At 40.8% G+C, this 14,008-nt stretch overlaps 1 protein-coding gene across 1 annotated transcript in view; it reads left to right on the forward strand.

Annotated features, from left to right (window-relative positions):
- The first annotated feature begins 2,046 nt into the window (after positions 1 to 2,046).
- Positions 2,047 to 14,008, forward strand: part of KBTBD12 (kelch repeat and BTB domain containing 12) — a 46,784-nt gene continuing 34,822 nt past the window's right edge. The window contains exons 1-3 of the mRNA XM_006264423.3: positions 2,047 to 3,213; positions 4,270 to 4,540; positions 8,223 to 8,373. Coding sequence (XP_006264485.1) covers positions 2,144 to 3,213; positions 4,270 to 4,540; positions 8,223 to 8,373 — 1,492 coding nt within the window. The 5' untranslated portion in view covers positions 2,047 to 2,143. The remainder of the gene's footprint in view (positions 3,214 to 4,269; positions 4,541 to 8,222; positions 8,374 to 14,008) is intronic.

The raw sequence follows: 14,008 nt of genomic DNA on the forward strand, positions 1-14,008 counted from the left end.
GCTGCCCTTACCATTTAAAGCCTAGAAAAAGGTCAGCAGCAGTGGGAGAGACAGAGAGAAGTTTACCACTGTGTCTGGGAAGAGACACTCTCCTGCTAACAGGAGCACAGAAGCTCAGAGGTGTTTTCCTTAGGACTATTCTGCAAGCTGAGAGCTGAGCTGAAGCATGTGGTGTGGAGGCAAGTGAATAAGCAGCACCCCAAGTGTCTGCTCATAGCAACAGCCTTGTATGACTCCTCTGACCGGAGAGGAGTGATCCCTGCCTGAGCAGAGAATCTGAGCATGTTGTGGAGAAAGGCCCTTTATACAGGCTTGAGCAGAACTTGAATTTCTACTGTCTTGTGTTCCTAGTTGCGTTCCTCTGTGCAAAATGGGTGCACAAAGCTAATGAATCAGATTCCTCATGCCCTCCCTTTGCTGGTGATGTCTTGCACCTGCATTGCACAGGTAGAAAGGTCCACAGTGTAGACTCTATACTAAGTGAAATGCAATGGAAAATGAACCCAGGGTTACCAGATTTGTGAGCCCCCTGGGTTCCCATCCTGCAGAAGTCACTTACCTCAAACTCCTGGCAAAGTCTGTAGGGAACAGCGAGCACTGAAACGTGCCACTGACTGACTAGCTGATTTTGAAACGTTCCAGCTGTCTGCTCTTGGCGAACTGACGAAACCATAAGGTGACATTCAGCATCCAAGCAGTAGACTGGTTTTTCGTAGGTGTGCACGTGAGTTGAAGCTTGAATATCTGAGTGCCTGACCCAAGGCCTATTAAAGTTAATGAGAATCCTACTGTTGACTTCAATAAGATTTGGATCAGGCTCTGAGAAAAGAGAGAGGCAGGTACAGAAGCACACTTTGAAATGGAGGTTTTGGGGCTTCTTTGACTAAAAGAAAGGGGGGGAAAAAACTGAAGCCAGAAGATCATTTGAAATGGCTTTTGACTTGGAGAATCAGGGCCTGAATTGCTATAGTGTTGTTCCATTTATTTGCCAATGTACTTCCACTGAAATCAGCCCCTTTCTATTAAGTGGTAAAGCAGGATCTTTTTATATTTGAGAGGAAAAGAGAGAAAAACAGAGCAAAAGACAAAAATTAAAATGGAGTTCTTAAAAATATATTTTTCCCTTTGCGCTTTTCAGACCTAAAATTAAAGGCTGGTAAAAGATTGTGAAACCGGCTCTGTCCTACATGAATTCCATGTGAGAACCCTGCCCACCCAAAACCTGCAACCTTGGGCTAGCTAGCATACGAAAATCTGGCAGTGAGAGTGATTATTTACTGACCATAAACAAAAGCAACACTGACCAGCTGATTTTCCGTGTCTAGGCAAAAATAAATGCAGAAGACAGGCAGCACAAACGGTGGACAGCAAATTAGATCTGCAGAATTCTTTTAGGTCGAATACTCTCAGGTGCCAAGTCTATTTGTAACAGAGGGAAGGCCAATAAAATACATGAGATTTTTTAATCTGGCAAAAGCCAGCAGAACTGGCTTCTATGATAAGCATCTATTTCAATAAATAATTTCTGAACCAGGCAGAATCGAATGGATCTGATTTTTGGCAAGCAGGAAGGTTCATGTTAGCATGTGACATCAATAGAAGCTTTGGTTAATTAAGGCCTTCTGAACCCAGCAATTTTAGTACCAGTTGGGACTTACTCTTTAATATCAGATCTCACTAACTAACACTATGAATATTTGGTAGTATTCATTACAGCATTTGAACATTTCTGTAATGCAATGAGAATTTTCTATTAAACTCAGGCAACCAGTCAGAATATTAAAAGATGTATCAATTCCAGATGCAAATTAAAAATAGTATTTCATGTGTTCGGGCATCAAATACTAGAGTGAAAAAATATAGTCCTCAGATTAGAATTAAGTTTAGGTGGAAAATGAAATGATTATGCACATTCTAGTGTATGTATTACTGTTTTGTAACCTGTCCTCTAATAGCATTTACTATTATTAGGATTTAACAGTAAAATTCAGTTGTCAGAGATTTGTGCTTATAGGAACATTTTATGTTTTTCCACCCCAGAAATAGGTATGGTGAAAGAAGACCAAATGACACACAAATAGTCCTTCTAAAAATCAAGCAGGACCCAGAGGAGATTCGAAACAGAAAAGTTTTGAGTTTTATCATGGATTATAAGACTGATCTGAAAAGAAGACAGCTGCATAGCTTGACTTTATTGGATCAAATAAATGGCATGAAAGAATTAACACAAATGATAGACGTGGTCCTGGTAGCAGAAGGTGAGAAGTTTCCTTGCCATAAGCTGATACTGGCAGCTTTTAGTCCCTATTTCAAAGCCATGTTTACCTGTGGCTTACTTGAGTGCACCCAAAGAGAGGTAGTGCTTTATGACATCTCAGCAGAGAGCGTGTCCATAATACTCAACTACATGTACAGTGCGGATTTGCACCTCACTCATCTGAATGTGCAAAATGTTGCTGTTGCAGCATACTTTCTGCAGATGGAAGACATTTTCAGTACATGTGAAAAATACATGATGGACCATATGGATGCTTCCAACTGCGTTGGGATATACTATTTTGCAAAGCATATTGGGGCAGAAGACTTATCTGATCAAGCTAGGCGCTACTTGTACCGGCATTTTGCTGAGGTGAGCCTGCAAGAAGAAATTTTAGAGATTGAAGCACAGCAGTTGTTGAGTCTCATAAGATCAGATGACCTGAATGTATCCCGTGAGGAAAACATCTTGGATTTGGTCCTCAGATGGGTGAACCACAGCCAAAAATCACGTTCAGAACACCTTATTGAGCTCCTGAAGCAGGTGAGGCTGGTACTTGTAAGCCCTTCCTTCCTAGTGGAAGCTCGGAAAAGGAACACAGTGCTACTTTGTAATTCTGAATGTCATACTATGATTGAGAAGGCATTGGAAACCATCAAGAAAGCCAATCAACCCTCTTTCAGTCTTCGCTACGGCATGGAGACCACCAGCCTTTTACTTTGCATCGGCAATAATTCCTTGGGTATTAGATCAAGACACGGCAGCTATGCAGATGCCAGTTTTTGTTATGCTCCTGCCACAAAAAAGACTTATTTCATTTCCTCTCCAAAGTATGGGGAGGGTTTGGGATGTGTGTGCACTGGTGTTGTCACTGAGAACAACGATATTATCGTGGCGGGGGAGGCGAGTGCTGCCAAAATGTCTAGACAAAAGACCAGGAACACTGAAATTTATAGGTGTGTATCCTTTAAATGGCTAATTATCTATAAAGTTTGACCCTAAATCATGCTTCTGGGAGCAGAAAGAGGCTACTGGAAAAAGCTTTCTTTCCCCATATGCTCGTACAGAGATTTCAGTTATCCAGATCAGTTTGTCAGAAAGGACAGTACTCCTGTCTCCATGAAGTGATGAAGCCTCTCCCATATATAGGAAAAAATCCTGACACCTTACTCACAAGGGAAAGCCCATTCATTAAGATTCAGTCTTTGTGTGTTGAAGATGAGGTAGATTGGGCCTTACATGCATTTATGTAAGCCTCACCTTCCCCTGACCCAAAGCATTGGTGGTCTGCTAGTACTTTCTTTCCTAGTTCATTCCTGCAGGTCAATTATTTACTAATGGTGCTGATGCTTGAGCTGTGGGAATGATTTAGGGATTTGGTCACACATGAATCTATGCCTATCATTAACAGTCCTGTGCAGATAACTCTGAGGAGGTCAAATATGATGAGGATAATGATGATGATAAATATCTCAGAGAGCCTCACTCTGTTTTTACCCAGTTCTTACTCAGACTAACTAACATAAATTAGAGTGGAAAATTTTCCATGTTAAAGACTGAGTAAAAACTGAAGCCAGCAATGCCAAATGTGAGTATCTAAATGTAAGCTTCCAAATACATATTTAAGCACCTAAATCAAAGCAGCCAAAATTTTTACAGGGGCCGAGTATTTGTGGTTGCCACTGACTTCAGTGGAATTCAGCACATACAAATGTAAGGACATCCTAATGAGGTTCATCATTTTCCAACCCTGTGCCTATACTTAAAGCCTTAAACTCATATTAAACCCTGTTCTAAGACTCATATCAATCTGTGAGTGACTTCTATACACGTAAATAAATGCACTGAATTCAAGGCTAGAAATTTTCTTCTCTGTTAAAAAGAAAGAAAAAATGTTCTTCCCATTGTAAAATCATCTAAAGAAACAATGAAGCTGGAGGAGTCTGATTTAAAAAAGAAGTTGCTATGACCTTTGTGAGCTGCAGTGTTTCTAATCTGGGGTTTTGCTACAGGTATCACCATCGGGGAAACCAGTCTTGGGAAAATTTGTGCACTGCTCAGTTTCGTGAACTCTATGCATTGGGCACCGTCCATAATGACCTCTATATCATAGGAGGCCAAGCCAAACTGAAAAACCAGTATCTGGTCACCAACTGTGTTGAGAAATACTCCATGGAGCAAGGGAGCTGGAGAAGTGTAGCACCTCTTCCATTGCAACTGGCTTGCCACGCTGTGGTGACAGTGAAAAATAAACTCTACGTGATGGGAGGCTGGACACCCCAGGTAAAGAAATATTATGTATGAACTAACTAGCAAGGCTGGGCTTCGTTTTTGTGCAGTATAACATTATGGTGCTTCTTGCATGGTTAAAATACAATGGGAGTCTCAGAAAGTAATGGCAGTTTTGAAATAAAACCATTGTCTGTGCAATGGAGTGGGACACTACATACCAGCGAGGAATACCGATGCACTGTCATTGAATGCCCAGCATTTACAACTACTTCGAGAAGTGACATAGTTCAGTAAATGACTGTTGTACACACAAAGCCATTGCTTTTTGAAACACCCTCATACATGAGGGATAAGTGACAAAAAATGGCACTCTGTCCTCTCATCTCTTTAATATGAGAATCAAACAGCCCTGAAGAAATAAGGTCCTTACTATATAAAGTTTGATGCATTTGCCATATCCCATAAAAGGCAGTTGTCTAAAAAACTTCACATTGAGGCAAACTTTAAAATGCAGCTGTCTTGGCATGATTTCACTCACTTTCCATTTTTATATAGTCATTGGGATCACCTTGAAGTCCTTGCTCAGTCCTTAAACTAGCAAAATGTTAATTAAAAATAAACAATGATGATATTTGGTGCTTGCCTGGCACTTTTACCTCATCACATACTATGGAAAATGAATTTGTCTCATCCTTCCCAGTAATTGGTAATTTTTTCATCTTTGCCTCTTCTAATTATTAGAAAATTGTTGTGTTAAAATAAGACACAGGTCCTTATTGGAGCCCAAGATGCAACCTTGTGAGCTCTGTCAAATCTGAAGTTCAAGAAGTTGCAGAGCTCAGCTCTGTTTCTCAGGAAATTGTTCCCGGTTTTGGATGCTTTGGATTTTGATGAAAAATTAAAATGTTCTATGGAAAAAATAACTTTAAAAAATAGCTCTGATGCAAACTGAATTTTCCAATAACATGTTTTGATGTAACATTTTCATTCAGCCCTACCATAAGTATTTTTAGTAACAGCACAAAGAGAACAATAGCAGCAAAATGGATTGCTTTCCAAAGTAGCATTCCCCCTTTCTAATTCCTCAGTGTGAACGTCCTTCCTTAACGTGGTACTTCTTTTGTTGTTGTTGCTCAGTACAGTTTAATTTTAGAAAGTCAAGTTGAGACTTTCTCTGGCTGGAAAAATTTGCTAATACTGTTTTTGGGACATTTGTAATTCATATTATTGACTGAAGGACATTAAAAATAGTGTCACATCTCCTTGGTTTGTGATGCCTTTGAAGAAATAAATCTTAAAAGTATTTAAGACCAAATTGTGTGCAGCAAACATGATTTGCATCTCTTAAAATATTCTGAGCACAGAAGTCCCCAAAGAGACCAGAGAATAATCAGAGAATAGCTCCGACAGAGAAACAACCAAACAAAGACACCTTCTCCTTATTTAAAGAAGTAAAATTTGAGAATATCCTCAATATGGAAACAATCTGGTTGTAAAATGCTAGAGTGGGGAGGATTTTTGTATAACAAAGACTCTAAGTGAGACACCCAGTTTTATTTAGCCATCTCCCCAGCAGAGACTGAAAAGAGGAAAAGTAGCTGAAAAGCTTTTGCAATGGATATTGAGGCAAAAGTGGCAAAAATAAAGGCTCCTGTGAGACACATGGGAATAGACACCTCCCAACTAACTTGGCTGTGACAACTCATGGGGGCATGTGATGATACATACGATAGTGAGTGCATTAGCATTAATTGAAAAGAAGCTATTGCTGTGGAAAGTAAGAACCTACTTATACAGTTTGACGTTAGCCTCAGCACAGAAATAAGGATGTTAATCAACACTACAGAGATCAGATGGTGCCAGATATACTAGGATTTAACTCTCAGGTTGTGTATGAGGCTACAGTGCTGTCGCAGGCACAATATAGAACATATTCCACGGGTCAGCTCTGGAGCTGTCCTTATATTTATGCAGCACCAAGCACCCGATTGTAATAAACAGAACTAATAGTATAATATTGATATAGCGACATAAATCTATATGCCAGTTCACAGAACATAGATGATGTCACATTCCCTTCCCACTGGGACCTTATCACTGAAACAAGAAAAGACAAGCTCAAGACAGGATGTAAAATAACAATGCAGGAGAAGAAGGGCTTGACTCACTGCTGCATAACTTCATGCCTGCATTGATATAATGTTCCCCTGACATCAGTGGAGTTATAAACTGGAGCAGCACAATGAGAGTGAATTAGACCAAGGAAGCTTGGGGTTGTTAATAATAAGAAGGCGAGAGGTCAATGGGGGAGGTTTGGAATTAGGCTGATGAGGACAGTGGGATGATTCTGCCCTCTGGGAGGTAGGCTGGAAGGAGGCGTGAAGTGGAGTGAAAAGTTTTCCGTGCAGAACAAGCAAAGCATAAAAAAGTGTCAGTATAGATGACTTCCGTTATCTGGATTCTTAATTCTCACTTATCCCCTTAGCCTCAAGATACCTGTACCAGTGATTCTTAACCAGGGTGTTGCAGTGCCCTATGATGCCTTGAGATCCTTTTAAGGATGCCATGGGGTGCCACGTAATGTTAGCACTGTGCAAAAACCTACACATTTCAAGTGGAAATCCACAGTGTCAAAAACAAAGGCCAGTTGTGGTCTTTCTGAGTTCTTTGCAGCAGAAGAATGGCTCTATTATTTTTCCATAGTCAAAAAATGAGTGAAAGCTACAAGCTGGCATTTTCCAAGGGTTGCCTTGAAGTTGAGAACCACTGCTCTATACTAAGGAAAACAACAAGCAAAGAAAGGACTATAACAACTTTGTGAGTATGCAGTAGCAATCCCTCCACCTCTCTTTCTTGCTCACCTTTCATTCTGAAATTTATCAGTCTTCCCCCAAAGCAGCCAGCTTCTATTTAAAGGTGCCACACTCAGGAAACATAATCAGAGCTGGAGTGCCTATGTTTTATCAGAGAAAGAGGAAAAAGGGAAGATTAGGAAAATCAGGCAAGTAGGAGTGACTAGAGATGTCATTAAAGGTGCAAAAATGTAGTTGGGAGCTAGTGCCTGAAGGGCGTTTGTATCCAAAAGCTTGCAAAGAACAATTTTTTTCCAACTATTTAGTTGGTATAATAAAAGATATCACATTTATCCAAATAACCTTTTCTGTCTAGTTGGGAGCTAGGAGGTTGTCATTAAAACTGTTAACTGGAAATATTTAGCAATTGTGCAACTTGGATGTATGTGGACTGACTAAATTAACAGACATTAGTTCAGCATATGTACTGTGCACGTGAAGCTCTTAGAACAGCCTTCCACATACATCATTGAAACTCATGGTGCCGCCCAAGTAAGAAAGTAAATAGAAATTCAGTCTTCAGCAGAAGAAAAAAATGTCTTGAAAAAGGTTTTCCCTTTATTCGTATGGCTTCACAAAGGCCTTGTAAAAGAGCTATGTTCTGTCAGAGCTCAGTCCATAGATGTTTTGTTATTACTCAAATCCTTGACTCCATTGCTATGGAATATAAATGCACTGTTATTCATCTGCCTTCTACAGTGTACTTCCAGCCACAAGTCATGGGTGCTGTTAAGTCGTAGTGAGTATGAATCACTTCACAGCTATAATTGATGTGTTTATGTTATTTATCTGCTCAGCTGTCTGCTGTGATTAATTGCATGCAGGCGTGTGCAGAGGGCTCCAAATGTTGTATTATTATATGGCTGTCATATTTCATACAGATGGATCTCCCTGACGATGAGCCAGATCGATTAAGTAACAGAATGTTTCAGTATGACCCAGGCCAAGACAAATGGACAGAGCGCACCCCAATGAAGTACTCCAAATACCGCTTCAGCACAGCAGTAGTCAACAGTGAGATTTATGTCCTGGGTAAGAGGAAACAGATTTTTAACAGATAGCATGGCTACTTTTTATTTTTTCCAGCAATTTGCCTCTGTGAAATGAAATATTTCACCCTTTTTGTTTTGTATGGTTGGGGCAATCCATGTTGGAGCAAATGGATTGCAATTTTTTTTGTTTGTTCATATCATCATTCCTCATATTCTGAACTTCAGCTAAACCAGTTGTATGAAACTTTAATGCTCTGGTTTACTGCAACAGTACTAATACTTTGCTTTTCTTTAACACGGTCCTGCTGAGGATCCCAAAGTGCCTTGTAAATATTAATGAATTAAGAATGACCACCCAGTCCTTGTAGTGGGGAGGGATGATTAGCATCATTACAGAGATCTGGAAGGGTGAAGTAATATGATGAAGGTTCATGTGAAGTTTTTGCAAAGTGGAGAATAAAATACAGCTCTTCCAGTTAGAGCCAGGCAAAAATTTTCCAGTAACTACTACATTCACTGAAAAAATGTAGTTTTGGGGAGAACCAAAACTATTTGTGAATTCAGGTCAAATTTGGTGAATAAAAAAAAAAAGGAAAACATTTGGAAAAGTGGGGAATGTTTTATTCTGAACATGTTCAAAATTAACTTAATTTTTGTTTTGAATTTGAAGTGTAGTATTTTGAATTTGACTTGCATTTTAAAGAGGCATGAGAGTGAGTTAAATAATACCAGAACTTTTTGATTGACCTAAAATGAAGACGTCTGATTTGTGTGGCCAACTATCAGACTGAGCACTCCATTATCCACACAGCTGTACTGCCTTAGACCTTAGAAACATGACCATTAGTCTTTACTTTGGGCCCACATTTAAAAGTCACCCATGCACTTTGTGACTCTAGCAGACATCTTGTAAGGCAAAGTTATATAAGTGATTTGTTTGGAGAGAGGATGATGGTTTAATGCAAAAAAAAAAAGGAAGAAGAGGGAAGGCATTCCAGGTATAGGAAATAACCAAAAAATGTGGGAAAGAGTCACCTTGCAAGAAGGGAAGTAGGAGAATGAGAGTAGAGCTACAAGCAAAGCTATGACAGTGCAAGTGTTTGGAAGTGAGACTACTGTATCTGGCCTGGAATACAAGAAACAGTGTATAGAAAGTCTCCAAGAAGAGAGTAACATGAGGTAAATGTCCTTAGATAGTAGAATCTGAACATACATACTACCCTGCATTTGTCTGGGTTTAGAGACCTTTTTCTCCATTGGAACTGAGTTGGTCCCATGGATGCAGCCAGAAGTTAGGGTCAAGCAAGTGTGTATAGGATAGAAAGTTACACAAGTAGAAAATCATTATTGTCAAAGGTCCCAAGCAGGTGAAGGTCAGCATGCTGCCAGATAAAGTTAGCTGTGGCTATTTAAATTCAAAGATACTTGGAAATGACCAAATATAGAAGTGACAGATTTTCAAAAAAGGGGGAGGGGAGGGGGGACTTGAAACAGGCTATATAGGAGACCTGCAGCAGCAGAAATAGCCGTGAAGAAAGAGGATTTATTCAAGTCTTTCAGTAACAAGTACACTGAGATCAACACCAAGAATTCTGCAGTGACACAAAAGAGACAGGGAGGGAGAAAAAAAAGCCATCTCAGGATGCATGTGATAAAACAGATTGACAGTCTTCCACACAGTGGAGGTGCTACTGGAAAACAGAGAAGCTTTCTGAGATGAGGGTCACTAGTATTTTACTTGGTCTAAATTTATACAAGGCAAGAAGTGTATCAGAGTGAAAGGGAAGCTATGTATATGTTTGCTAAGAGGGCAGATTCACTCTGAGAAGTGACTGTTAAAATGGCATCATGAAGTTCCAGGTCCTTCACGGGCTTTGAAAGGAGATTTGTTCATTTTTCAAGCAATATTTTGCTATGTACAGCTGTCAAACTCAGCCTGGGCTCTGTGCTGCATTGGGTTCTTTCTTGCTTGCCAGTCAAAACTGATCATAAAGATTCACTAGGTAGAGCTATGTTAACAATTTTATTGATGAGTGAGGCAGAAGAGAATCCTGCTCCCTCCCACACCTTTCATACCCCTGCCTGCATAGCCCTTGTATGAATAGTCCCCCATGGAAGTCAGATAGATCCCTGATGTGATTACATATTGGACCCTTTTTTGTCACTAAAATAACCAATGTGATTATATAACTACAAGGCTGCTCCAGTAGCATAACTAAGGCAGGGCCCTGGTTGCTGACTTAAGGAGGGGGAAGAGAAAAATAGCAGGTGCCATCGCAGCCACACAGCTGTGCCAGAAGCATGGTATCAGCTGGAAGTCACCACTGCCTCTGTGCTTCACAGCTGCCCTGGGCACTTAGATGCCTTGTAACATCTCTGAGCTGATGTCTGATCTCAGATAAAAACCTAGAGAATAGGGCTGGAAGGGGTGCAAGTAGTCCTCTAGTACAGTTTATTTAATCACTTCTGCCTGAACCAACCTAGATAAGTATTTGTCTAATCTGCTTGTAAGAACTTCCAAGGATGGAGATTCCACAACCTCCCTAGGTAACCTGTTCCAATGTTCAACCACTCTTATAGTCAGTAAATCCTTCCTAATATCCAACCTAAATTTTCTTTGCTGCCATTTAAGGCCATTATTTTTTGTCCTGTCACCTACAGACACAGAGAGTAGTCTATCACCATCCCCTTTATAACCACCCTTCAGGAACTTGAAGACCATTATCAAATCGAATCAGCCTTCAGTCTTCTTTTCCCTGGACTAAAGAATTCCAGTTCTTCCAACCTTTCCTCCTTGTAGGTCATATTTTCTAGACCTATAATAATTTTGATTGCTCTGTGTAATTCTGGAGGGACTGTGCTGAAGTGAGGTGATGTATTTGCACTGTGTATTAAGTGATATCAGAACCTGTCCCAGGGAACAGATTAGTTGAGAAAAGGGTTCACTTTCTGCAGTCACATTTCTGCCCTTATCCACTCTGTCACGTCTGTCTACACTGCAGAGAGGTGTGATTGCCACAGGCATAAGCAGACCTATGCTAACTTTGATCTAACTAGCATGGGTACCAGTTGCAAAGAAAACATGATGGGACAGACTTCAGCCAGAGACTATAGGTACTTACTGAAGTCTGTGCCATTGCATCTTTACTGCTCTTGGTCCCACCTGTAGCTAGATCAAGCTAGTGTAGGGATAATTCCAGGGGCTTCAGTCACACCTCTGACTGCAGTGTAAACCTGCAGTCGCAATTGCTATTTCTTAGTCTGGTGCTCGCAGCACCCATAGTGCTAAAAAAAGATAAATGCTTGTATTAACAACAACAACAAAACTGCATAAAAAACCCCAAATGATCTATTTCTGGATAAATTGTGCCTTGGGCTCCAAAATGTTAAGCCTGCAGAAACCCCATTATGTCAACAGTTACAACTAATTTCTATCAGCATAACAGAGGACTTGTAATTCCTAACCGTAACTGACTGAGAGTTCTGCGGAAAAGACTGAACTGCTTTCCAGCTTCCCTTGTAACGACGAAGCTATCCTCCAAAGAATTCTGATCTTAAAACAGGTCAGAAACAGCCTTAAAGTCACCAGGATTTGGAGTCTCATTCTGTCAGTGTCACAGATGGTCTCATCCCCAGCGCTAGGCTCACACATGCCAACTGCAATTAAAATCTTGCTCAATAAGATACATTCCAAGGTTTATTTGTGGAGACAAGTGCTTGCTGCCTTGTGAATTCTCAGGCTGCCAAATGGGTATAGCCCTCCTCTCATCATCACCAGTTGTGATGGTGTCCTCACCGGGCAGACAGACAGCTCATGACATTGGAATGAACAAGTTAAAAGCTTTCTGAAGCTGGGTGGGGCAGCACTTCACCATAGAGATGACATTTGTGGGAGAATGAGAAGGGGAAGATCTGGAGCTGATGCTGACAGACCAAAGAATAGTAACTGCCATGGAAGTGGTAAAACCCAGAGCAAGCTGCTCCATGCCACAGATCCGTGGGACATAACGCTGATAAACAGGGAATGTCAAACCCTTGCAAAAGTCTGACAATGACAATTTGTTCCAAAAGGGAGATTCTGGAGATTATTGCTAGCTCTGAAGAAGTCCTCATATATAGTGGTCCCACATCACTCAGCATGGCTAGGTAAATATTTCAAAAGACCCATGAAGATCTGTTCAATTGGCAGTCAAGGTACAGGAGATAATAACAATTCCAGAAAGCTGGTTAGGAGAGGTGTAACTGCACCTCCTCTGGCAAGCTAAGCTTTGTTCCCAGGGGCAGAGTTTTACCCTAATGGAGAACATTATATATCATGTTCTTTCCTATCTTTGGCTCCCAGGAAGAGCCTATTTGTGGGGGGTGTGGGCACATCTGATTCCCAGCAGGGCTTCCTACAGCCTCTGCTCAAGGGGCACTGAACCATCATAGCCTATGCAGGCCCTGTCTGGGTCTGGCTTCCTGCCAGCACATGTCTTTTCAGGCTGTCATCTTTCCTTGTGGTCTCATCAGTGCAACTGTGGTTGTGGTCTTTCTTGGAAGGACAGTGTCTCTAAACCCTTTTTCCTTCCTGGAGGGTTGATTAGAAAATCCTATGAAAGAACAGCATTCCATACCCCTGAGTAGTAAAAAACCAAGCAGAGAAGAATACATGTCTTTCCTAGAATAAATGCTCAGCTCATAAGAATGAGGCTACAGGGAGCCTGGACTTAATGCATTACAAGGAAATCCAAACTTAATGAGACTATTGGGTCTTAGAGGCAAATTCCAGGTCTTTCTGTGCGTTTGTACAGCCTCCAGGTCAAGGGGGCCTCAATCAGGTTTGGGGGGTGCCTCAATACACATAAAAATAACTGAACTGAGCAATGGTCCTAATTCATTTCTTTAATATAACTCTGCTAATGCATGAAGCAAAATGTATGTATTGCTTCAACTTGAAGGCTCTAATGGACTTTTGATGTGCAAGTCTAGATTTCACTCTCGGTCACATGGGTATAAACCTGTGGTAACTCTATTGACTTCTGTCATGTTGACCCAGATTTACATCAAACTGAGATCCAAATCTGGCTCTTGGGCTGTCTAGGGTTAATTTCTGAAACATCCTGTTGGGACAGAACTTAGGCTACACAGGCACTGCCCACAAATGCTAGGAGCTGAGCACACAGCCCATGATAATCAGCTGCTCTAGGACTTTTGCTGTGAGATAATCTGGGTCTGAATATGGGCACTTTCTTTTAAATGCCAAGGAAGAGATCTCTTCTCTGGACTAAAAACCCCCAGTTTTTCCAGCCTTTCCTCCCTTGTAAGTCATGTTTTCTAGAGCTCTAATAATTTTGGTTGCTCTATGTAATTCTGGACTGTGCTGAAGTAAGGAGAGGTACTTGCACTGTATTAACAGAGATCAGAACGTGCCCCAGGGAACAGATTAGTTGAGATAGGGCCTGATTCTGGTCATGCACCTGTGTGACTCTTCTGAATTCATTGGAGTCATTCCTGAGTCATACAGATGCCAGGGACATGAGAAATAGCTTCTTACTGTCTGGGTGATCGACTTGTTCATGAAACTGGTACTGTGTGTCTTTTATCAGCTCCCCTACATTAGAATGGGCTGTTTGTCAGATAATGTTCCTAGAGACTCTTATGCTCCTTACATGGCATACATAATCCTTATAAGT

The sequence above is a fragment of the Alligator mississippiensis genome, chromosome 12 (assembly GCF_030867095.1).
Source record: "Alligator mississippiensis isolate rAllMis1 chromosome 12, rAllMis1, whole genome shotgun sequence".
Taxonomy (NCBI): Eukaryota; Metazoa; Chordata; order Crocodylia; family Alligatoridae; genus Alligator; species Alligator mississippiensis.